This window comes from Lemur catta, chromosome 2, assembly GCF_020740605.2.
Source record: "Lemur catta isolate mLemCat1 chromosome 2, mLemCat1.pri, whole genome shotgun sequence".
NCBI classification, from domain to species: domain Eukaryota; kingdom Metazoa; phylum Chordata; class Mammalia; order Primates; family Lemuridae; genus Lemur; species Lemur catta.
The window spans coordinates 136,169,348-136,196,796 of record NC_059129.1 but is presented as its reverse complement, the minus strand read 5'-3'; the positions used below and the strand labels follow the sequence as shown (position 1 = coordinate 136,196,796).

The 27,449-nt window shown below is 36.0% G+C and overlaps 1 protein-coding gene across 3 annotated transcripts in view; it reads right to left on the bottom strand.

Annotated features, from left to right (window-relative positions):
* OPRM1 (opioid receptor mu 1) overlaps positions 1–27,449 on the bottom strand; it is a 47,690-nt gene that overhangs the window by 7,495 nt on the left and 12,746 nt on the right. For 2 of the 3 annotated variants that reach the window (XM_045544610.1, XM_045544609.1), the window contains exons 2-3: positions 10,677–11,029; positions 9,234–9,754 (exon numbers count right to left, since the gene is read on the bottom strand). In XM_045544610.1, the coding sequence (XP_045400566.1) occupies positions 9,234–9,754; positions 10,677–11,029 (874 nt within the window). Of the gene's footprint in view, positions 1–8,741; positions 8,878–9,233; positions 9,755–10,676; positions 11,030–27,449 lie in introns of those variants that run through there. The other variant, XM_045544608.1, reaches the window with a different exon arrangement.

The following is a 27,449-nucleotide window of genomic DNA, read 5'->3' as shown; positions in this document are numbered from 1 at the left end:
CCTCTTAGAGGTTACTTGCTTCCTTTCTAAGTGCTCTCAAAATACATTTTAATGATCTGATCTAGATTCTGAAAACAATCTGTACAAAGCTAAATATTCTGTGGTTTTTAGTTGCTACAATATTCTCATTAAACTTGGGACTCTATTTTTTTTACCCTAGTTTTTCTGGGACTCCTCCTATTCTTTGTTCAGAGATTATGATTTGTGTTTCATTAACTGTGTTTCATCTACAACTTCTCTTAATGTTTTAATATCACCCAGAGATTTGACCTCATTCAGAGCCTCTCAGGATTCTCTAACAATATCATCACCTTTATTGGCCTTTAATTCTTTCTTAATAATGTTTCAAGCTGAAGATCATTTTCTCTGAAAGAGAAGCTTGAAGTAATACAAGGGTTGAAGAATTGTGCATTTCCCTTGTCTTCCATTAATATTGAGTCATTTTCTTTGCAACTGGTTAGCAGTTTAGAAGAAAGCTTTCCTGTTTTTTAATTTCAGAATATTACAGGGGTACAAATGTTTTGGTTACATAAATTTTTTTTGAGAAATCAGTGTGATGTTTCAGAGAAGGATTAGATTAAAGTCAGAACACCTAGGGTCTAGTTCCCACTTTCTTAGACACTGCATCAATGACATCACAACTAATTTGGATCCTGATATTTCTTCATCTATCAAACATAGTTAAACTGGTTAGACCAGTGCTTCTCAACTGATTCCCCCCACCCCCCCCAGGGAACATTTGGCAATGTCCGGAGACATTTTGGCTGTCACAGCTGGGGGCAGGTGGATGCTGTTGGCATTTGGTGTGTAGAAGCCAGGGATATTGCTGAACATCCTACAGAGAGTTTTTCTGCACAAGAAAAGATTGGCTGGCCCCAAATGTCACCAGTGCCAAGTCTGAGAAGGCTTGGGTTAGACCACCTCATGATCTCTTCTGGCAAATTCTTTCATTCTTTTTAAATGTTCTTTATAAGAGATGAAATTCAATTTTGGGGGAAAAGGAAAGGGAGAAGATGAAAACACTAAATCCTCATTGAATGGCTTAGAATGATAATATTAGCCAGTTGCCTGCCACTTTGCATGGATAATCATATGTCATGCTACATCAGTCCTAAGTGGTAGCTACTATAGTTATCATCTCTCTTACACATGAGGAAATTGAAACACAGAAAGCTTCAGAAACTTGCCCAAGGATATCCAGCTGGTCAGTGGTAGAGTCTGGGAAAATAGCTGAGCCATCTAAATTTTTAAGATTTTATGTTACATCTGCTATTCTTATCAAATCATAAAGTTTCCCCTTACCTGCTGACATTTTTAAAATTAAATTTACATATGCTAGAGTTTATATAAAATGTAATTATCTGACTTTTCTATAGTTACAAAAATTTTCTTAAACTGTATTTGAAAACTAGGTATTTGGAAATACTTCACTATCATCTTTTACATTTAGTAAAAAAAAGGCATTGAATAGCAGAGAAATGTTCAGTTTTAAAATTCTATGAAAGAGGACATGTATCACTTCCATTTCCAAAGAATAGCTTAAGGAGAACATTTTTTTTAAGTTGAAGTTTTGAATCTGAATAAGCCTATATTTAATTATACTTGGGGATTTTTAAATATAAGCACATCTTAGTGAAAATGATAGAAAAGAATGAAAGAAGAACAGCAAGAATGAGATATTCTTGCTAAGTTGCTAAATTAGGGTGGGTTTAATATTAATAGATGATTTTATTGTCAAATGTATAGCAGTCATATTCCATTCCACATTCACTATTCACTGCATTTTTTTGTTGTCAGAGTTTTTTAAAAATTTTCTTTTATTTTTCTTGACTAAAGTATTCTTATTTCTTAGTGTCTTCTTCCATAGACTTTGCTTTTCTAGTGCATGTCTTAGAGGAATCCATTATATCACAATAAGAATTTTTTTGTGTGTGCTTTAAGGGATTTAGGTGTAACATTAGGAACTCTGGATTACATACATAAAATCCCCTAAATATATATTTATAAAGGTTTGATAACATGAAAAAATAGAAACAGTCTAGGTAGGGCTTGGTTGATTTTGTAGATTTCTAATATTCCTGGGATTTCTTGTGTTTGTATATAAAACAGAGTAGTAGGAAGAAGGTCGTTGATTTCAGACACAAAATGGACTCTGTAGATTAGCTCTTTTTCCTGCCTTCTTTGCCTTCTTCCTTCCCAATAAATACTATGCTTTATATAGACAAATGACCCAAATTATTTTTCTACATATTTATTCTTAGACTGAGAGGGCCATTGTTTCAAACTGAGATGAAACTTTCAGCTTATATTTATTTGATATCTAATAATGGTGTAGAGTCAATTTATCAGGCTATTTATTTGCATGTGTTCCTAGTAAGTTCAGTTGCTGTAGAAAGAAAAAGTGATTCATTTCCTTTGATTCATAAATGGTAAAGCAACAAGTACTCCATTAAATTCATACTTATCTCCCACCCAGGTTGGGGTAATATATTAGTATGTACTGGTATTCATTCCTTTAGCACACATAGCTGGAAATGGGAATGTCAACTCACATGGGGTCATGAGAACTGGCCTTAAGACTTTTTGGTATATGTCATGAAAACTATCCATGTTTTGAAAAATAATTATTACATGTATTTTAGAGCTTGATATGAATCTTGTTTCTAGCCTCTCCATCCACACTGGATTTTATTGCAGTAAAGAGTAGAAGCTGTAGAAAATATGGCTGTAACATTTCTTTTCATTCTGAAAAATTTCTATTCACTTCAAACCCAGGAACTCTACTGTGCAAGGAAAATATTCCAACAGTAAAGGAAGAAGGCTGACAAAAGTTGTGGCTCTAGATTCTTGATTTCCAGAAAAATAATAATTAGAAAAGGAAAATTATCAGTAAGACATAGTTTATTCTAGCAATTTATAGTTCTCACGACGTCTTCCCCAAAGTAATTTTGTCATTTTTGTCAAATTGTAGCAACTTTCAAATGTTTATTTGCACCCTATCAAAAGATACAGCGATCAGAATGACATTCAAAAGTTAATGGCTGTGTTTTGATGGGTCATAGTCATTCAAATGATCCTTTCCTTTAGGGTGAAAGAAAAAATGTAAAAGCAAAAAATGTACTATGAAACTGCATTTCAAATTCATAAAGGTAGAAGTAAAAATAAAGATGGTGTTGTAGAAAGTCAAGAGAGAAAAATAGGCACCTTTCGTATTTAGTTCCCAAAACTATCTGAGATAGAAAATAAAGATTAACATGTTCCAAAACACTAAATCTCAATAGTTAATAATAGTTTCATGATAAATGGCTATAAAATGGCCATTCACCTCTTAAGTTTAGCCAAATAAGATGACATTTCATTTTAACTTAGTTTTTAAAGAAAAATATGTTGCTATATTTTTATAAGTTAGTTACATTAATTGGAGCAGTAAGTACAAGAAAATATTGTACTAATTATACTAGTTAACCCAATCTTTAAAACTAAATCTCCCTGAAAGATCACTGATCAGACATCACTCTGAGAAGGGTGAGAAATAAGACAGGGCATAGCAGGGCACATTGATTAAGAGCCTGGGTTATAAACCAAACTTAACTGGAGTCAATCCTCAGCCAGTACTTTTTGACAATGACCTTGGGCAAATAGTTCCTTATATATTAGTTTTCTCAAATGTAGAGTAGAGATTATAATCCACATCCAGTATGATTAAATAAGATATCCCATCCCAGACACAAACTGGTCAATGAATGTTATTGTTTACAGTCTTAAAGCCAAATATTTTCTGAGAATGAACATATTTTTAATTAAATAACATTTTTACTCCCAGATTGTAATTTATAGAAACATATGAATTTCTTCTGCCATTTATGAAATATTATTCATTTTAAACCTAGATAAACTCTAATTCCAGACATGAATAAAGAGGCACACCCATATCATTCTTGCGAGCACACACACACACACACACACACACACACACACACACACACAAGTGGAACCATTTTCTTTTTAAACCATAGAATTGAAAGAATAGCCATTTTGATTTCACTCACAAAACATGCATTAATGTTGTCCAGTGATAATTTTGTGAGTCATTCTCATTTGGAGTTTTTGTCATGGCACTGAAATAATTTCTTTCCCAGATTAGCTCTCCACAGATGTCTTGCAAAAAACTGAAATCCAGACTTGAGAGTTACAAAGTTGATTTTAAAAGTTAGGCTTCTGCTTTTAGTTTAGCTGGGGATGATATAGTTTTATAGTTAATCCAAATGCAAAGCATCTCCTAATTTATGGACCTGCTACGTGTATTAAAATGTTAAGAAAGTGCTTTCACAATAGTAATCAGAGGGTTTAGGAATGGACTTACCATAGTAATGAAAAGGAATTAGCCTGACATACCATAATGTTAGTTTTATTGCTATTATATTACTTTGTTTTAAAAGACTCACTGATAGATACATTAGAATGTGAAGGCTTTTTCCAAGGATAACTACATTATTTTGCAAAACACATGGTTTGTTTGGTGAAAAAATTCACGTCAAACAGCTTGATTTAAATGGTTACCCAGGTTAGATAAAATAGTAAATTCGGTAGTGTTTGGAGATGAAGTTACAGTTTAAACCAGAGTTTTCAGTTTAGTGTTTTATTTAAAATGTAGATTGCTAGACCCTATACTCACACAGGGAACCAAAATTTCTTAGAGAAGTTCCTAAGAACTTACACTTTTCTGAAGCTCATAGAGAAGTTGAGAATCTCTGGCTGAGACCACACAATTATAATGGAGTGCAAAGTAGCACTGTACGGGAAGGCAGAGAAAAGCTTTGAATTAGTATTAGAAGCCTGGGGTGATTGTCTAGATTCCACCGCTTACTGGCTGTTTGATCTTGTGTGATCATTTAACCTCCCTGAGCATTCATTTTCTCATGTTTACCCATCAGCGCTGTTATAGGACGAGATGTGACAGTGCTCATGACAGCACTTTTATATCTGTACACCATCATATAAATGGAAGATAGCTTGATTACTATGGTTGTAGTTAGTACCAACTGTTTAAGTAATAATCCAACTGATCCAGTAGAGTTGTTTCTTTTCCTATGTAATGTTAACCATTTTCAAATGTCACCTATGTGTCAAAATAGAAGATGCATTAGAGAATACGACTGGGGTGGAAACCAAGCAGGGAAGTCACGTTAGCAGTGGGCAACCTGGCAGGTCTGAGCTGGACCTGAAATGATCTCAGGAAATGCGGGAAGTGGAGTTCAGACAGCAGCAGGGTGGGACTTGTGCAGAGAAATTAAGTTGCACTGAGAGTAGCTGGCAAATGAATGCCTACACCTGAGTCTACCTAATAAAGATCTAGAAGCCATAAAGACAACAAGCAGAGCATACGTCAGGCAGGGATGCTACAGCTGGAGCAGGAGGCTGAGCCCTGGCACGCACAAAAACACGTAAGAGACCATCTTTTTTTGTTCCTCATACTTAGCCAGGGAAAGACTTCTTTAGGGCACTGAATCCAGTTCTTGGTCTTCTCATCAAAAGTTCTTGTTAAAAATAAAATTAGAACACAAGCACAAATGTAACCAGTTTTTTGAAAAGCATAACTTTTGATCAGAGTACTAAAACCTGGGGAGGAGAAAAGGAAGAAGCCCTACCATGAATCTTTTCCCATTACTGATGGTGAGCCTGGAATGTTGTCAGAGCATTACACGGTCATTTAGGTTGTCTGTCAGCTGGACAAGAAAGGGGTCATTCCCACCACCCTGTACATCTCCTGAAATATCATGAGCTTTCCCATCATTGATGCATTCATTCATTCCACAGATATCTGGGGAGTACTTTTTAATGTGCCAGATGCTGCTAGGTAGATACTGGAGGTACAAGAAAGAGCAAGACAGATGTGGTTCCTGCTCTCAGGGCACCACGGCTTGCCTGTCCCTTGCAGCATGTGCTTGCTGTAGATTGTTAGCAAAAGTGGCCACAACTGTTTCTCTCCCTATAATCCACATCCCTTTGCAATGTGAATGCAGCTCCCATCAGTGAGAGGTGAAATCTATTTTCCCACTCCTTGAATCTAGGTTGACAGGGTGATTTTATTTGACCGATAAAAAGCCCAGAAGTGACCTTTTGCCAGTTCTGAACCTAGGCCTCAACAAGGCTTGCTTCCTTTTCTCTCTTTGTCTCTCGGAACCTGTGACCACTGCAAGAACAAGCCTGGGCTAACATGCTAGAGGATGCGAGTCCACACGGAGCTGGCCATTCTTGCCGGGGCCGTGCAGATCAGCTAGCCGACAGCCCATCTGGCAGCTACATTCAGAGTGAGCCCAGCTGAGCCTGGGAGAATGGTCTGGCCAGACCCAGCCCAAGTGACTGAGCTATAGAATTGCAAACTAAATAAATGGTAGCTTCAAGCCACTAGGTTTTGGAATGGTTTGTTATGCCGCAAAAGCTGACGGAGCAGCTTTTAAATATGTTAAGTATGACTCAAAGTGTATTTTGGGCACAGAATTTTCTCATAGGGCTTATCAAATTACCTTGATAACTGCCAAATCGCCACTTCACTTTGCGCTGTATGGACATGGCCTCAGTGTACAGTTGTCAGAATACAGACACCCTGGGAAGGTTTGATATTGGATCTCTGATCTGCAGAATATGAAGTTTACTAATGTGCTTGAAATGTGACATATATGGTATAATCTAATTCTTGGAGAAAATACAAATATGTAGGCAGAACATAAACATTTACAACCAATACAAATTTCAAATAAGCAGTTAAGTTAATGCAAATCCAATTAGCTATGTTTTCTAACATGATGGTTTATGAAATAAAACAGCAACCACCACCGAACATCTGTTTGTTGGATTCTGACTTTGCACAACTAATCAAATATGTCCTATAGACACTGCCATAAAGTCTCCGATTTGTCCTTCAAATCATTTTATTATTTTGCTATATTATTGAAACTACCTCCAGAGGCTTATATACTGTTCCAGTTGTCTGTGCAGCTGTCTTAATTTTAATGATGACACATCAATAGAAATTAGCGAAAAGGATCTTTGATTTATCTTGATTTTCAAATATGTCAGAGTGTCTTTTCCTCTTTTCCTGGCAGCCTCTCTTCTGTGTCCAGCTCTCCCAGCTGGGCGTCTTGGGACAGCAGCCAAGTCCAGGGCTAATGTGTTTCTGCTGTTATCTGACACTGATGCTGCTTCATAGAGGCAGCAATGAAGATAAGCTTTAATTGGATGTATTTTTAAAGCAAGCCTTTTAGTTACTTAGAGCAGAACTCCTCCAATTAGCTTCTTTTCTCCTCGGTCTGGCTGTGCAAGAGCCATATTACTGTGAAAATGGTGGATTTGAAAGGGAGGCAAGGGCAGTGTTGGGCCACTGAAGGACACGCATGCTCCACCAGACGGGCTGGGAGCTGTGACTCATGGCAGTGAGGTTGAGTGACGGATGGCGGAGAGGCCAGATGTGACAATAAGCCCTAGCAGTGGTCCAGGGTACACGACCAAACAGCCATGCCCTAACGAACTCGGCAGGAGAGGAAAGCCCCTTCAGGAGGAAGAGTCAAATCTTTATAATGGCCATCATTTTGCTCCACTGCAAATATTTTACTCCAAAGCAAAATATTTTAACCTTAGCTTAGGACTGAGAGTTTTAAACTGCATTCTCTAATATGTTATCCTCAGGTTGGAGAAAATCTATTTAAGACCCTACCCTTTTTAAGTTACTCGAAAGATTTTGATGGACACTGAATACGAGAGCTGCTTAGGAAAAAGAGCAGGTTTAGAGGTCTTGATGTTGAAAAAAAAATTGGAGAAAAGAAGCAGAGTCAAAAAACATTTCTTTCTGGCTTTTATTTCCGAAATGGAATTAGAAGTGAGACATAATAAGTTAATAATTTCCCCTTGGCTGGAAGTGGGTCTGCCATCATTACCTCATGCTCTCTAGGGGGGTGCGAGTTCCTGTGTTCATTTTAGCATTATTGAATATCACGGGTATGAGAATTAATGTCCCCCATGGCAGATGCATCTGGGCCATATTGCATTAGTCCTGTGGTCAATTAGAAAGGATGAGCCTGAGCTGGGCTGGGTGGCAACACGGGGACTAACAGGGGACTATGAGAGTTGGGGCGTGGTCCAGAGAGAGCAAGAGGAAGCAGCTTCACTCTGCTGGCCAAGGCCTTTCTCTGGCTTCTCATAGACCTGACTGCCTGTTCACTTTTACGGAGCTATCTGTCCCTATGGTCCTGCCCCCTGACTGTAAGATTTTATCCGAGGCTCTGACCCTAGGCATTTACTTCGCAGGAAATTTGAATCTGAGTTCTGTGTTAAAAAATTGTAGAGGTTGCATCATTATTTAAAAATTTACTTAATTAATATTAATAAGTCGTATGTTTGATTGACTTTGTTGGTCAGAGGTCAAATTTTGCCAACCAGTGGCTTCACCAGGTAATATTAACTTGGAGACATTTTTCCCCCTTCCTCCTTGTTGATTTCTTATATAACTCTAATATTGCGTGTAAATCTTGAATCTTTCTGTATCTGCCATCGTCTGTACTCTTCTGGGCATGGGAATACCTCTTCTAAAAACTAGACACTTCTCACAATACTATCCCCAATGAGTATGATGACTGCTAAAAAATTATTTAATCTAATAATCAGGTAATATGTTTGATATTTGCTCTAGAGTTCAGAAAGCAAGATTTACAAGCCAATAGCTTAACAAAAGTTAGGAGTGGCCGTCTGGGAATATCGTATGTTCATGACCACAGTGGGCAAGGCACTGGCCCTTTCTCTTTAGTCACAGAACCAGAGCAGGACTGGCTGTTGAGAAGTGAAAGGGATATTGGAGTGATATTCATGAAATACATAACATGTCTGGGGAAAATGAAAAGAATTCTAGATCAGAATCACTTCCACAATAAGCTAAAGTCATTACATTTGCATAGAAGAAAAGGCCTTGAAAAAGTGATTTTTAATAGATTTATAGAGTTCTAGTTGGTATATCTTTATACCTAAATGAAGTTGTACAGTCATATATAATGAGCACACTTTATATAACAAAGCTCCTCTCTGACACTAGGATCAAAATTTGCTCCCCTCCTCCCTCCATTCTTATGTTGAACCTCAATTCCCTCCTTACTGATGTCCTTCTAACAGGTTAAAATCTTGCATTGGTACAAAGCTCTTTATGTCATCCCCAGTGAGTACACCTAATTCTGGAAACTGCATACCTGATGGTTAGTCCTATCCACTGTATTGGCCGTGGAGGGGTGATCTCTAGTGTTCTGACGAATTCGAGTGGAGTTTTGTTGCTCAATGGTCGAGGAAGTTGGGATACAGAACTCTCTGAAGCATCGTTTGAAGTTTTCATCCAGAAATGCATAAAGGACAGGGTTGAGGCAGCTGTTTGTGTAGCCTAGAGCGATGCAGAAGTGCCAAGAAACGGTCTGGAATGTAGTTTCTGGGATTGTAACCAAGGCTTTGATGATGACGTAGATGTGGATGGGGGTCCAGCAGACGATGAACACAGCCACAACCACCAGCACCATCCTGGTGATCCTGCGCAGGTTCCTGTCCTTTTCTTTGGAGCCCGAGAGCATGCGAACACTCTTGAGGCGTAAGATCATCAGTCCATAACACACGGTAATGATGAGGACGGGCATGATGAAGGCGAAGATGAAAACACAGATCTTTAGCAGGTTTTCCCAGTACCAGGTTGGGTGAGAGAATGTTAATGTACAATCTATGGAACCTAGAAGAAAAGAATTTAAAGGAAAAATTAGCAAAATGTAATTATGTCATCAGGTATTAATATTGTCATGTGCTTACTAATTTGTAGCCTTGACCATAATACTATGCAACTTAATGCTACCATAATACTATGCAAGCCAATAAGAAAAGATTTAAAGAAATTGTGGAAGAAACCCAGCTCTCTGTTAATTTCCAAAGCAAGTTACTTTTAGTTTTTTTTTTTTTCCAGTAAACAATTATGGACCTCTCACCATGAGCTAGACCTTCTACAATAGAATCTATGTTTATATACAAAATATATTCACATCTAATGGGTGTAGTGCCCATGGTCTGGGATGAGCACACTTGTAGCTCCAACTCGGGCAGTGCAAATGCAGTAGATGTAACCTAAATGTTTGTACCCCTGTAAAAAATTTGAAATAAAAAAATAAATAAGTAAAAAAAAAATAAAAAAACCCCAAAATATAATCATTGTTTAAAGTTTCTAGGAGGCTCCAGATAATGGATGCTTTCACTCAATTTTTTGATGGGTAGTTAATTATTCTATTAGGTCTATAAAGATAAATTTGTCATATAGGAAGTCACTTGGAATTTTAAAACAAGCCTCAACATAATACTCTTTGGTTTTAAGCTCTCATTAATCTTGGGAGAGGTATGGTCTTATTTATTCACAATTTTGATAAAGTAAGTACAGAAAAATCAGAAACAAACAGATTCTATTCTCCTTAAAATGTTTAGGGGGCCTAAAATTATTTTTAAAAATGTCATATTTAAAAATAATCAGACATTTTTTCTAGAAAGAATAATTAAAATTACAGTTTGACTAAAACATTGGACCACTCTGTGAATTTCACGTGCCTCATGACATCACCAACAAATCTGGATATAAACCCTCTATCCCTCAGGCCCACAACATCACTCACCATGCCTGTATTTTGTTGTTGCCATGAACATTACAGGAAGACCAATGGCTGAAGAGAGGATCCAGTTGCAGACATTGACAATTTTGGCATTTCGGGGAGTACGGAAATCCAAGGCCTTGACAGGGTGGCAGACTGCAATGTAGCGATCGACACTCATGGTGCAGAGTGTGAATATGCTGGTGAACATGTTATAGTAATCTATGGAGATCACGATCTTGCACAAGATGGTTCCGAATGGCCACGTTCCCATTAGGTAATTGACACTCTGGAAAGGGAGGGTACTGGTGGCTAAGGCATCTGCCAGAGCAAGGTTGAAAATATAGATGTTGGTGGCTGTCTTCATTTTGGTGTATCTAGGAGATAAAGGAAGAACAGTGACAGGGTCAGCACATACACCAATGTGAGATACAAGTAAGCTTCCAATAATAAATTTGCATGAATTAATGGAAAGCATTTGAGATTAGACATAGAACTCTTTTCCAGTACTAACTTGGCTATTTACAACCATGTGCCTAAGAACAAAATATATAATCTATCAGTTTTCTTCTCTGTAAAGTAATTATAATAACAACAGCAACCAGGCTGATTTATTGAATTTTTTGTTGCTGTTCTTGTTTTTAACGTCCTGGTGACTGCAACGGGCATAATAGACACAGGGAGATCCCAGTCAAGTAGTAGAGGCAGACTAGATAATAATTCTACATATATGAAAAAAATTTAAATATATAAATATAGTTAAAACTATTGAACACTGTAATAGTGTGTGTGTGTACATATATATGTAAATAACTTTTTCTAGATACATTGATTATAGACCTGCATGATCTAAAGGCATATTTGACTGCATGTGCATATATGTGTACACACACATACACATACAAACACAGAAGCTATTACGGAGGCATAGAGATGAGGCATCTCATAGAACATAAGGCAAAGGAAATAGGAGGCAGAAGATATGGATGACATCCTGGAAGTGCAGATGCCCAAGTCTAATCTTAAAGTATAAGTAAGAGGATGAGTTAGACAGTTGATAAGAGCAGGTCATTCTAGGCAGAGAAAGAGAAGAGAGAACACCAACAAAGGCACAGAGTGGAAATGACATGATATATGTGTCTGGCACATCCTGCCAGGGACGCGCAATGGATCTGATAGTGGAGGAAAAGAGAGGAGGGAGGTGCCATGGTAAGAAGGTTAGATTTTATTCAATCCATGACGGGAAGCCTAAATTCCTTTTTTTTTTAGTAGAATGAGGTATAATTGACACCTAATAAACAAATTGATACATTTTAACATATATATATACACCTGTGAAACCATCACCATAATCAAGCTCAGGGATTGGCAAACTAGGCCTATAGAAGCAACTGAGTCACTGCCTGTTTTTGTAAATACTTTGATTAGAACACAACCATACCCTTTTTAAAAATATCTTATTTATAGATGTTTTGATGCTACAAGGGCAGAGTTGAGTGGTTGCAACAGAGATCAGATGGCCTGCAAAGCCTAAGGTATTTTCTATCTTGACCTTTATAGAAAAAAGTGCCAACCCCTGATCAAGATAATGAACATATCAGTCACCCTCAAAAGTTTCGTGTGCAGCTCTTTAATCTTGCCCCTCCCTGCCTCACTACCACCCCCATTGTTCCTTAGGCAATCACTGATCTTGTTTTGCTTTCTGTCCTTATAGATTAGTTTTGCATTTTCTAGAGTTTTATGCAAATAGAATCCTTCAGCATGTACTCTATTTTGTCTGTCTTTTTTCACTCAGTGTAATTACTTTGAGATTCATCCATATCGTTGCAAGTATCAAGAATTTGTTCCTTTTTATTGTGAAGTAGCATTCTAATGTATGGTTATACCATAATTTGTTTGCCCATTCATTTGTTAATGGGAATTGAGTTGAATACAACTTTTGGCTCTTACAAATTAACTGTTATAGACATTCATGTACAAGTCTTTATAGGGATATATGCTTTTCTTTTTCCTGGGTAAGTATCTAGAAATATTATGTATCTTCAAAGCCTACAGAAAGCAGAACTAACAGGTACAAGAGATAGGCAGGTGCACTTTCAATAATAAATTCTATCTGATGGTCAAAGTACATCTTGCACATGCTGGACATCTATTATTTTTAACATTCCACATATATTTACCATAATTTAGAAGTAGAAACTCAATTTCACTCTAGGGAACCACTCATTTCCCATTCTCAGTCCACATGCTTTGGAATGGGCTCTATTGGTTGTTCAGGCCACGAAGATGTTCAGCCATTGGGGCCACAGTAAATGGCCAAGGATGGTTTCATGTTTAAACCAGAGTCAATGAGCATTAGTTTTCCAACAGGACTCAAACCTGAGAGGATGTATGGCATGTAGTTGCTGGAAAAGCCTGTCTGAAACTGGACCCAACCCAGAGAATGTGGATTTTGGAGAGTGAGAGAGAATCTCATACCTAAAGCTGGCCTTCCTTGGACTTTTTATTTACACAGTGCAGTAAATTCTTTTTAAATTTTAGCTTTTGTTTACTGTTTTTCAGACACATGAGGTTAAGAGTCTAACTCATTCAGCCCAAGATGGCTATTGATTGGAGGAGATAGTATCATAAAAGCATTTGTTTAGAGCCTTAATTCAGTGTTCTAAGAAAGTGACTTGATTTCAGTAAGAGCAGGATTTCAAAAATCTCAGGGCCAATACTTTGGAATTATTTCTTGAACTTTAAAAATTCTGATACCTGACTTGGTCTGCAATATTTGCAGAAATTGCATTGTTGCCAAAAAATTTCAATTTCAAATTTGAGGGCTCCCCAATTTCAAATTTGAGGGCTTTTTTGACTTGCTTTAGAAGTTTCACTTCTTTAAAGGATTTTAAAGGAAAAGGTAGAGAAAGCCATTTAACTTGAAGAGCTATACCAATTTCATTGGATTCTAAATATGGCAAATATATAAAGATAACTTAGATAAGATAATCCAAAGTACGTAAACAAACATACAGAACTCAAAATCAATCTGTGACTTTAAGCTTTTAGAATAACTGACCTTGATGCTCAAGAAGTTTAAAATTTTTTGATGTTGTTTATAAACAGAAGTTTCTCCCCCAAGGCAGAAAAATAACTTTTGCTAGATACACCATTGATTATAGACCTGCATGATCTAAAGGCACACTTGACTGCATTAGTCACTTTTCTACCCAGCAGACCTTACACTGTGAGTCTTATCTTTAATAGAATGTTTTATGTTAAATAATTGGGTTCTTTGCAGTCAGTTTTCTGACTCATCATACTTCTAACCTTTCTTCAGGCTTATCTTAGCACTAGGTATTTACAATATATGTTTACTTCAGTTAAAAAATCATATCCTTCCCCAGAATGAGGTGTTTATGAAACAACATTGGATTAGGGTCCTACATTATAAAAGCAAAAGTATGGGTCAGGCGTGATGGTTCACACCTGTAATCTTAGCACTTTGGGAGGCTGAGGCAAAAGGAGCTCTTGAACCCAGGAATTTGAGACCAGACTGGGCAACATAGTGAGACCCTGTCTCTAAAAAAAATAAAAAGGAAAAATTAGCTGGGTATAGTGCTACACACCTGTAGTTCTAGCTACTCAGGTGGCTGAGGGGGGAGGCTCACTGGAGCCCAGGTGTTGGAGGTTACAGTGAGCTATGATCAGGCCACCACACTCTAGAAAAGATATCTAATTTAGCCTGGGTGACAGAGCTAGACCCTGTCTCAAAAAAAAAAAACAACCCCCCCCCCCAAAAAAACAAAAAAAACCTCACAAAAGAAAGTAAAAGTGTTATAAAGCATATGTTAGTTAGCTTGTTATCTATTCCACAATGTATATATGTTTCAAAACATTATGTTGTATGTGATAAATATATACAATTTTATCTGTTAATTTAAAAAATAAAATTAAAATAGTAAAAAGGAACCTGAATATTTATAAAAATGATTTCAATGGGCATTTCACAGAAACAATGCTGTTTAATTTTTTTTCAACTTATCTAAAGAGCCTTCCTCTAAAGATAGCTAGCATTTTTATCCTGATTACTCATGCTTTGAATCACAGCAGCATATACAAAGGGGTTCAGCAATTTCCTAAATACGTGAAAGAGAATTATATAAGACTAAAGGTTTGGGAATTCCAACTGCCTATAGCATATACCCGAAGGCTTTAATCTGAAGAGAAGGTCTGATCAGGAAAGAGGTGATGTAACCCTCTTTTCATTCTGTTCTGCTCTGATGCGGTGGCATGAATGCTGCCCCAGCAAAGTTAAATGAATGACCAGAGTCACACTGCAGGCTGTACATGGAGGTATAGAAACCAGAGTTAGCAAACGAGCCAAAGAAGTGACCTGAAGTAAGAATTACCTTTGCTGTTTAGTTTACTTAAGTTGGTCTGAGTAGAATTCCTAGTTATTAAAACAAAAATTTTCTGACCTTTGTGTCTATTGCTTCTTCTTCTTCTTCTTTGTTTATTTTATTTATTTATTTATTTTTTTTGAGACAGTATCTTACTGTGTTGCCCTGGCTAGAGTGCAGTGGTGTCATCATAGCTCACTGTAACCTCAAACTTTTGGGCTCAAAGGATCCTCCTGCCTCAGCCTCCTGAGTAGCTAGGACTACAGGCACCACTACACCTGGCAGATTTTTTTTTATTCTTTGTAGAGACAGGATCTCAGTATGTTGCCTAGGCTGGTCTTGAACTCCTGGCCTTAAGCTGTCCTCCCTCCTCATCCTTCCAAAGGGTTGGGATTACAGGTGTGCACCACCACGCCTGGTGCCTATTGCTTCTTACTGTGCCATAAATGTGTTTCATGGCACTTTATCACCCCCCATTTTACACAAGGAAGCTAAGTCTCAGAGAGATTGATTCCCTTCCCCCAAGTTGTAAAGCCAGTAAGTGACAGACTGGGATTGCCACCCTGCCTCCCTCTAACACACCACCCTGCTTCCCTCCAACATGCAGGGAGTTTCTCAGATGCAGCGTTGAGTCTTACAGTTCTTCTAAGCCCACTGCATAGGAAACACTCAAAAATGCTTATTTTATTTGATTATATAAGAAGAAGGTATAATTTCTATAAACAAGATGCATTCTTATGATGATAACCACCAATCTCTCTTACCCCGTCTCATTCCTAATGCTCATGGGATTGTTTTTGACACTTGTAACTGATTATTTTACTATTTACTTCCATATCTTTAAATAACATGTTTCTAGCATATGTTGAAGATGTAACATCTCGAATAGCTAGTTTGGCTTGGCATTCAGAGAAGTTGTTCACTCTGAAAATATTAGTCCATTCGTTGTCTTCTTTACTTCAGTCATATTGATGAGAACTCTTATTCTATACTCTTATAAAATATCATTTCCCTTCTCTTGTAGTACTTGCAATCTTATCTCTTTTTTGTGTTCTTGAATTTCATTAAAATGTAGTGAGAATTTTTTAAAAAGATTTATTGTACTTGACACTCAGAGTGCCCTCTAGTTCAAAGCTTCACTGCTTTCTTTAGTTACAGGAAATTTGGGGCTATTGTTCTTCAAATAGTACCTCTCTTCCATTCTCTCCCTACTGTACTTTTAATAGATAAATATTAGCTTTTCAGTGTCAATCCTGCTGGTATCTTATTTGTTTCATTATACCCTCCATTTCTATCCCATCTACTATATTTTTCCAGCGTATTAATATATTCTTTGTCTTCCTTCATTCTACTTTTCAGCTCACTCATAAAATTTTGAATGCCAAAAATTATGATTATTTTCAAGATTTCCAATTTGCTTCTTTATTTAACAAATATTTAACACATGCTTATGTGTCAGGTACTATTAAGAGTGCTTTACAAATGTTAAATCATTTAATCCTCATGCCAAGTCTATGAGGTACTTATAGCCAATCTCTTCTTATAAGGTTACTAAATACCATTGGATTAGGGCCCCATCCTAATGACCTCATTTAACCTTAATTATATTCTAAAGGTTCTATCTCCAAATACAATCACATGGGGAGTTAAGGTTTCAACATATGCATTTTCTGGGGGGATGGCATAATTCAGTTCATAGCACCCACCAAAGACTAAATCACAAAGAAACAGGAAATCTGAATAGATCTATAAATAGTAGGGGATTGAATCAGTAACAAAAGTATGCCAATAAAGAAAAGCCCTGGTCCTGATGGCTTCATTTAAACAGGAACTAACACCAATCCTTCTCGAAGTTTTTCAAAATATTGATGAGACGAGAACGCTTCATGAAAGCCAGGCAAAGACACTACAAGCAAAGAAAACTACAGAAAAAATATTCCATATAAAAACTGATGCAAAATCTTTAACAAAATACTATCAAACTGAATTCTTCAGAATATTAAAAGAATTATACACATGATTAAGAGGGATTTATTTCTAGAGTGCAAGAATGATTCAACATATACAAATCAATCAGTGTAACACACCACATTAACAGAATGAAGTATTAAAAACTCACACTAATCTCATTCGATGCAGAAAAAGCATTTGACAAAATTCAACTTCCTTTCATGATAAAACACTCAATACAATAGGAATAGAAGAAACTACCTGAAAATATTAAAATCCATATATGAAAACCCACAGCAACCATCATATTCAACGGCAAAACGCTGAAAGCTTTTCCTCTTATATCAGGAACAAGGCAACAACATCTACTTTCCCCATTTCTATTCAGCATGGTACAGAAATCCTAGCCAGAGAAAATAGACAAGAGAAAGAAATAAAATGCATTCAAATTGGAAAGGAAGAAGTAAAATGATCTCTTCTACATAGAAGATGATATAATCTTTTTTTGGGGGATGGTATAATTCAGTTTGTATAATCTTCTATGTAGAAAACCCTAAAGATTCACAAAACAAACCTGCTAGAACTAATAAGTGAATTCAACAAAGTATGAGGATACAAAGCCAATGTAAAATCTATTGGGTTTCTGTTGTGCATACTCACAACAAACAATCTAAAAAGGAAATTAGGCAAAGAGTTCCATTTACAATAGCACATCAAAAAGAATAAAACACTTAGGAATTAACTTAACCAAGGAGGTGAATGACTCGTACAATGAAAACTACAAAACATTGCTGAAGGAAATTAAAAAAGACATTAATGAATGGAAAGACATCCCATGTTTATGGATTAGAGATATAGTATTGTTAAGATGTCAGTCCTACCCATGGTGATCTATAGATTCAAAGCAATCTTTATTTTAATCCCAATGAAGTTTTTGCTGAAATAGAAAAATCCATTCTAAAATTCATATAGCATCTGAAGGGAACCGGAATAGCCAAAATAATCTTTAAAAAGAACAAACCTTAAAGACTCACATCGCCTGATTTCAAACTTAATTCAAAGCTATAGTAATCAAAACAATATGGTACTGACATGAAGACAGACATATAGACCACCAGAATAGAATAGAGAGTCCAGAAATAAACCCTTGCCTATGTGGCTAATGATTTTCAACAAGGGTTGAAATGGTTCCAAGACCATTCAATGGAGAAAGAATAGTATTTTCAACAAATGGTGCTGGGAAACCTAGATATTCATATGCAAAAGAATGAGAATGAACCCTTACTTAACATGATATGCAGATATTAACTCAAAATTGATCAAAGACCTAAATATAAAAGCTAAAACTACAAAACTTTTAGAGAAAACAGGGAAAAAACTTTACAACATTGGATTTGACAATGATTTCTTGGATGTGACACTAAAGACACAGGCAACAAAAGCAAAAATAGACAAATTGGATTTCATAAAAATTAAAAGCTTTCACACACCAAAGGACACTATCAACATAGTGAAAAGGCAATCTAAAGAATGAGAAAAAATTTTTACAAATCATATATCTGATCAGAACCTATAGAGAACTCCTAAAACTCAACAATGAAAAAGAGCCCAATCAAAACATAAATAAAAGACTTGAATAGTCTTTTATCCAAAAAGATATATCAATGGACAATAAACTTACAGAAAGATTCTCAGCATCACTAATCATTAGAGAAATGAAAATCAAAACCACAGTGAGATACCACCTCACACCCACTAGGTTGACTACTATCAAATAAAAGAGAAAATAATAAGTGTTGGTGAGGATATGTGGAACCCTTGGGCATTACTGTGAGAATGTAAAATGGCATATCACCATGGGAAACAGTATGGCGGTTCCTCAAAAAATTAAAAATAGAATTACCATATGGTCTAGCAATTGCCTTTCTGGATATCCACTCAAAGGAATTGAAAACAGGGTCTCCAAGAAATATTTGTATACCCAAGTTTGTAACAGCCTTATTCATAATTGCTAAAACATGGAAGTAACCCAAGTCCATTAACAGAGGAATGGATAAACAAAATGTGGTACATACATAAAATAGAATATTATCCAGCCCTTAAAAGGAAGGAAATTCTGACATATGGTACCACATGGATGAACTTTGAGGACATTCAGTGAAATAAACCAGTTACTAGAAGGTAAATACTATATGACTCCGTGATTTCCAGGAGCTTGGGGGAGAGAAGAATGGGGCCTTATTGTTTAATGAGTATGGAGTTTCAGTTTTGCAAGATGAAATGAGTTCTGGAGATGGATGGTGGTGATGATTGCCCAATGATACAAATGTACTTAGGATCACTGAATCGTATACTTAAAACAGTTAAGATGAAAATTTTATGTTGTGTGTATTTTACCAAAATAAAAATATGAATTAGAGTAAAAAAATGTCAGAGGCAGAATTTAAATCCACACCTATTTTTTAATAAAGATATTCTTTACTACTACAACATACTTCTGCCAAATATACACCACGAAATATAAGCTATCTGTATGATAATCGGTTTTACAAAGTACAATAAGGTTTATGAACTCTACTACATACATTTGTGCAAACTGATGCTCACGAAAATCTTAGTAGTAGCGATGACAACTATGACTATTGTCCTTATTTTAGAGAAAAGAGGACTAAGGTCTAGAACAATTGTCACAGACAAAAATGTTTAACATGGTGCATTTGACATAACTTGGTGTTTGTTGCTATGCAAACAAAATATCTGGATAATTAAGATTTGTTTTATTTGTGGTTTTGGTGTGTTTCCTGGAGATGTAACCATTTGCATTATTTAATAATAGCACAACACATTAGAGAGAATTATATATCAGGGTACTGTGTAGGAAGCTGAAATTGAAATAAGAATGTGCTCATTGCTCCTAAGTCTTGCAAAAGAGAGATTTAATTAAAATTCCTGAAGATTTACTTTCAAATTCCATTTGCCAAACCTGTTGATCAGCATTCCCTGTTTATCTTTTTTATTTTAGTGTGCCATAGGACCTGCTGATATCTAAATATTTTGGCATTTAACTAATTCCTGCAACAGTAGCTTTCCAAAATCTTTTAGGACCAATTGAAGAAAAAATAAAAGTAATGCAATTAGTGCCTGTAGACCTTGATTTATGTCAAATTGTGTATTTACGGTAACTGTTTTCCATCCAAGAATTATACAATCCTTTATAATTTAACCATCATGCTGATGTGTGATTTTTCTAGGAAACAGAAAGCAATTTATTCAGATTTTTTTCCAAGTATTTTCAGACAGAGAGATTTTTTGTGAGGTATTTTCCCTCCCCTGTGGAGATTTCAATAACATTTGTTAGGAGGAAATATGATTCAAGAATAAATCAGTAATTTGGCAAAGCAAATAAGTTCCATTAGTTTTTAAAGCCTGAAATTTTAGTCTTATTGTATAATAAGGGTTATTAAGTCAATATAGAGTTGTCTTCCACCTTGGAATAGACTCATTTGGCTCTACCAACATTTTTAGTCACAAATTAAAGTATGTAACTGTATTTTTAATAGGAAAACTCCTAACATGAACTTGATTTATATTTTAGTGAAATATCTCTCTAATGCAATACTTTATTGCTTTTCAGGATCCTCTACTACTTTTGAAATTTTCTCCCCTTTTATTTATTTTCATATTATTAGTTGTATTTTTTCTTTATTATACCATTGGACATTCATTTTTAAACATCTAAAGAATACTAAGCTATATAAAACTGAAATACAAATCACTATAAAGTTAACATGTACAGGCAAACTCTGAGAACATTCTGGTTTATTTAATACTCTAACTTTGTATTATTATAGTTATACATTTCAAACTTCTAGTTAAAGATAATTTTATTGGACCTTATGCATTAAAGAAAGCATCTTAAGAGTTATGGGAATGTTTTAAATTTTCATAGAACACTGTATATTTTCATGATTGTCTTCATTTACCATGAAATCATCTTTGTGTCAACATTAAGTTGACATTTATTTAACACCTTCTTTTATTTTTATTTTTGCCAAGCACGTGGTAGGCCCTGGTGCTCAGCTGAAACACGTCTCTCCTGCCTTGGAGGAATCTTCGGTCTGATGAGAGACCAGAACCAGGTAATTTCAAATGGTATGTTGGATGTTACAGCAGGGAAGGGTTGGCATGGGGATGTTGAGAGGAGCACGTAACCAGCATTTAGGTGGCAGGGGTGTAGCAGGTACTCAAAATTTGTTTCATTACATGGAATGTGCCCATAAGAATTAACCTATTTATTGCTGTTTTCTAGAAACAAATGTAAACCTCTGCTCAATTCATTTAAATTCACAAATTTTGCTACCCATTTTACTGATAGTGAGATATTAGTAAATTTTTTTGCCAGCGTATTTTCTGCTCTGTGAGGTAGGATTTTCTTTTCTTGACTTAAATTTGTACTTTTAAATGTTTGTGAAAAGCTGGTGCTTAGGCTAGGCTAGACTTTTCCTATAGTTACCCAGTATAACCTCCTTGTGTGATACATCTGTAAGATGAATCTGGATTCCTTGGTGACACGTTGTCTTGTGGCTTCTTTCTTCCCATTTTCCAGGGAAGAATACCACCCCTATAGTTCTGTTGTTATTATGGCCATTGACACCTCATCGTCCTTCTTCCGAGGAGGCATACATCCACTGATTTTTTCAGGGGGAAAAATTCTGACAATTAAGAATTCTTCTCTCAGTGTTTGTCAGTTTCCAGTCTGTTATATTGATGCACTGAACAAAATTCCATTTGCAGGGAATCTCCCCAGATACCTCATTTTTTTCCCCAATCTGCTTCTAAGGTGTAGAATGTGGAACGAACTGGAGTAGTCTATGGCATGAACTTGACATGGGAGTTGACTAGGCTAGGAGTCTGTACTTTTCTAAGTGACCCCATCAGCTATTTGAAAAGCACAGAAGGAGTTATGGGTAAGAGTCATGAGTGAGAAGCGAGGATTTCTAGAACTTTTGGTGTCTGTTTGCTTTTTTTAGGCTCTCTGGAGTAACGCTGATGTGCCTGGTTGCTTTCACTTGGCAGGGATTCCAGCTAATTTGCCTTCAGCCTGTCCATCTGGTGTTTTGCTCACTAGGGTACGGAGACAAGTGCCTTTCCTTGAATTTAATTAGATGGATACTTTAGCATGATCGTTGAGTAGAGGATCTTCTTCCAGATTGCGTCTTCTTACTTCCTCCAGATTGAATTCTTCCAGATTCAATTTTTCTCAATCACCATTATCTCCTCCAAACTCCTCTCCCATTTAGATTCCTTGGTATATAAAGTGGGAGAAGGAAAAGGAAGAAACCTCAGACTCAGGTTCTCCTCTCAACTTGAATGTGGAAAATAGCCTGGGAAAATATCTTTGCTCCCAAATCAAACAGCAGGTAAGTCTTTTATAAGAATTTTACTCTTGGGAATTCCAAGTTTCTTTCAACCATTAACTTCTAGAAGAATGATGATCTAAAATTGTTACTTTCAAAAACCAGAAATTGAGCACTGAAACACAAAGGGCTGAAATAAATGTAGCATAAACATAAAATTATAATCAATTCAGTGTACTGAAATATTTCAGCTAACCTATGTCCCATTACTATTTGTTACTCTGTTGAGTTCTGGGATACAAAAGTGAAAAGAAAAAGGCAGATACTCTCTGTCCTCAAGGAGCTTACATTCTCCAAACTGGAAATTTCCTTTCTTGAAAAAATGGAGAAAAAGGGATCACTTATGTAAATGGAAATATGAAAATGTCACGGGGCTTGGCTGAAAAATTTATCCAGAAAGCTTGACTAGATCTATAGCTTTCTGCACTGAGCCTGGCACAGTGTGTGTCTCTTAATCAGTTATTATTAGCAACTCCTGATCACCCCAAGTAATGATGCTGTTGGGCATAGAGTATGACAGCACCTATACATCAAAACTGAGCTTTTGTAATTAGAAGTTCCACAGATAATTATGGATTCTATTTTTCCAGGCCGAAAGGCAGACTCAATTAGAGACTTAGATCCAGTTAGCCCAGAGACAAAAAGTCAATTCAAAATACCCAGCCTCGTATGAAGGAAAAACTCCAGATTTAGACTCACAAGGAGACAGATTTATTTCCTTCATTCCTGTGTTGATGAGGAAGAGCCTATTAATAAAGGAAAACCCATGAACGGGTTGCCAATTAGGGAACTTTCTGGGAAGTAAGATATAAAATCTATAATAATATACCTGCCAGCCCTCCACATGAACCCTGGGTAACTGGTTTGAAAATCTCTCCTCACTAAAATTGAATGTAACAGTTTTTTTTTTTTTAAGTTTTTAAGAGCTTAAGTTTCAAGATAATAGAGCTCTTGATTCAAATCTTAATTTCATCATGTATTAGCCGGACAAATTTGGTATTATTACTTAAATTTTCTGAATTATTTTCTCCCCATCTGTGAAAGTTGAACAATATTAATACTTTCCTTAAATAGTTGGTGTAAGAACGAAAATTTTATAAAATGAAGTAGTGTATTTAAAGATTGTTAGTATGGAGTCTGACATGTAGCAACTTTCAGTAAATGTTAGCGATAATGATGATGATGCTGCTGCTTATCATGGATTTCACATTTAATGAGGCTGATACTATTCTCCAAGACACATTGCTGGGGACCACATGTTCTGGCTTTGTTAATGTTTATTTGTCTTTAGAATATGGGCCCGAGTTAAGTGTTTATATTTACCAAAGTGTTACTTTTGATTGTACTAACATTGTTTCTAGATGTTTTTCATGTGTGCTAAAGATAATTGATGCATCCTGACTTAGGAGTATTCTAAAAACACAACTATTTTCAAAGGGCTTCTTGACCAATTATCTTTCTAAAAATGTTTTTGTTTGGTAAATTGTAGGATTTCATCCATTTCATCTAGAATGCTGACCAATATATTATGCTTTTAATATCAACTTAAATTCAAACAACTGTGTGGATAAAACATGGCAGCTATACCAAAGCAAGGTTTTAATCTTTATTCTAGGGTTAGAATAATTTTTTGATAAAGCAGAAAACATATATTTTAAAATATGTAAAATATATTTTAAAAGGTGCTTAAAAGCAATGGTGTGTATAGGGTATGTTAATTTCTTCATTCATATGCTATTATTTTGAGTTCTAAATTGCTGAGAGAATAATACTCTTGTGGAATGGTCATTGCTGTGGTTTATGTGTTTTAAGTTATGCTTTGTGGCATTGACTAATGTAGCATTGTCTTTTGTGGAATGTGATATATTTGTTTAGATGCAGGCAATTTCTCCTTTGTTCAGAATAGTGATCCTTTTTTAAAAGATGGCATCAATTTCTCCTTTGATACTTAACTCTAAATTCCATAAAACTGATAATTTTTAAAAATCAGAAGTTTCAGGTCTGACTTCCAGCTTGATCTTTCTTCTGCCTGTGTTCATGTGACAGGGTGTTATTCATAAGTAGACTGGTCATTGTTTTAATACAGTGACATGCTAACGGATGTCTGAAAGGAATGATTCTTGAGATTTTATTTCTATGAATTCCAGTCATTCAAGTTTCTACTGTTCTATGGCAATATCCTTAATATTTGCAAAATGTTTTCAATATCTATTTTGAGAAAAATACTTGTTAATTATGGTTGATAGTATTTTCTTTCATTCTTTTATGAAAATTAACCGTGGCCTTCTCTGCTCATTTTTCTCTATCCTGTCGCTAAGACATAAAGTATACCTTTAACAAACTTAAGTCAGGAGTTACCCATTGATGGGCTTAATGATGGAGGAAGATGAACTATAGTAACGAATTGAAGTAAACCTTGAGAGCAGTGGTTTTCAGACAGTATGATTGAAAGAAAACAAGGTTAGTAATTATAGTCCTATTTTTGGCATATATTAACTGGTGAAATGGCTTAATTTTCTTATCCACTACACTGTACCTTTAGAAAAAAGGTAGGACTGTGTCTATTTTGCTCACTGATGTCTGGAGCTCCTAAGAGCGTGCTTTATATGATACATATTGATCAATAAATAGTAAATATGTTTAATTTTTTAAAAATTAGTCTGGTTAATAATTTCTTCCATCTATATTCACAAAGATTTTGTAAGATTCAAATTACTCAATATATGGAAAAATTTAAAGTCCTATAAAATTTTAAGACATTATCTTTAGCCCTTAGATATGTGTTTTGTTTATTTTATAAAGAAGTTGAAAAAGCTTCCTTTTGTCATCAGAAGGAAAGACTACTTGAAGGACCTCAGCACGGTCTGGGTCTGCTTTTAACAGGACCATTTATTTTAGTGACCTTGGATCATGAACATTAGCAGAAGCATGCTCATATTTATTTCTATTCAATCCATGTGGTTTCCTTTCCAGAGATGATGAGAGCTGAATAAGTATGAAATTATAATCTTGATAATAATTCCCCCTTGTTCTTCTTGGCAGGCACAATCAGGTTCTAATATTCAGGTTTTACTTCTGGCAACATTTTTCAATTAACATTTAATACTCCCCCACAAAAAGCTCAACCTCTCACTGGCACTGAACCCAGTGTTTCAGTGAAAAAATGTTCGGCAACAAAGAAGGCATTCCCTTTCATTGATCTCCTTGTTCCCACAGCTTCTGTACTTGGAACAGTCTGAGTTCTCAGGGGCACTGTAAACCTCAAGGATGTTATTCTCTACTACATCCTGTGCTTGCTTTATTTATCAAGTTTGCTGCCCTGATTTAGGAAGTTGGCAACCATTGCATTGCAAGTCCTGGAAAAATCCATTACAAAGGTGTTAGACACAAGGACTCACTGAATTGTCATTAATGCACCCCTTCATGAAGAGCTCCATCTTTTCACCAATTTTCCTGTGATTAGAGGGTCAGATTCAACAGGGGTCAGGATGACTCTTCAAGGGAATGAAATTACAAATACCTGAATTCCCAAAGCTAGTGTTCAGAGCATGCTATTGTTATAAATTATTTCTTCTGATTCAAATGAACAATGCTGGTGAGTAACAAGGAGTTTCATCACATGTAGTCAGCATTTAGACTTAGATTCCACTTTAGACTCTTTGACTGCAACACCAATTTAAATGTGAAAGATTTAAGTAACAAAAATAGCTATTTTGGCCAAACCATAATTGTTTCGCAGTTTTTACCCACTGAGTTTATTAGACAGTATAAAAAGATTTATCAATAGGGAACTAAATAAGTTGCAGTTATCTGTCCTTAGAATTCTCTTCGTATCATCATGGTCACCAAGAAAATGGTTTTGAAATGACCCAGAGCAGTGGGAATGGGTTGATAGGAATGAAGAGAAGAAAGACAACCAACAGTGTAACCCAGGCCATGCCTAACTTCACAAGCTTCTGCAGAGATTGTGATTCTAAAATGAAAAGTTGTAATTGGAAATATTATAATGTATAATATAGCTGAGCTAGGAGAATGCAAAAGTACTGGGTGAGTGTTGATATGCTGCATGTAGATGTCATTGAGTTCAGTGGGAGGAAGATAAATTGGGAGCAAATAAGAAAACTCTTTAGCTTTATTTAGCACTTTAGAGTTTACCACACATTTTCACATATCTAATTTGGACCTAAAACCAAAGAGATTGAATTGTGAGATTGAACATGTCTATTATTCCTGTATTAAGGGTTAACTAACGAGATTCAGGTAGGTCAGGTGACTTGTATAGTCATTAGTAAGGGGTAGAGATTCAAACACATTTTCTCATTTGAGGTTTAACTACTCTATTCACTCCACTATACCTACTCTTAAGAGAGCTGATTGGTCAAATTTAGGGAAATTTTCAAAACATCCTGAGCTTTCGCTTTTCTGGAAGGCAATTTAATTTTGCCACTTGTTCTATAAACAGCCTCTTAAAGTTCAGAGAAGTAAAACATATAGGCAGATCTTTAAATCTCTTTGACGAACAGGACTCAGTTTTCTCAGTCATATGTTGAACCACACCTGTGCCTCTCAATCTTGACTGCACAGTAGACTCACCAGGGGAACTTTTACATCTACCTGTGCCCAGGAGCTCCCCCAGAGATTCTGATTTAATTAGCATTAGGTGGGCTTCCATTTTTTAAGCTTCCCAGGTGATGTCAGTGTGCAACCAGGATTGAGAACCACTGGGCTGGAAGATCTGGGAGGCCTCTCCTTCTACATGTTTAAGTGTGTTGCAAGGGTTTATGTAACATCTCCGATGTTCCATGAGTTAATTGGAAAGAAACTCAAATTTTACTATTCATTTTATCTTGTCTGGATTTCTTGCTAGAATGTAGAACCAATTTTCACTTAAGAGATTCTGGAAATGATAGAATTTTTCAGTTGGACTATATATTACCCAGTTGAAACTCTCCTTCAACTTAGCTCTCCTTGCAAACTTTTGCCTGATGGCCATCTGGCTAATCTAAAGAATTCCTGTACATGTGAGAGTTTTCTCTGAGCACGAG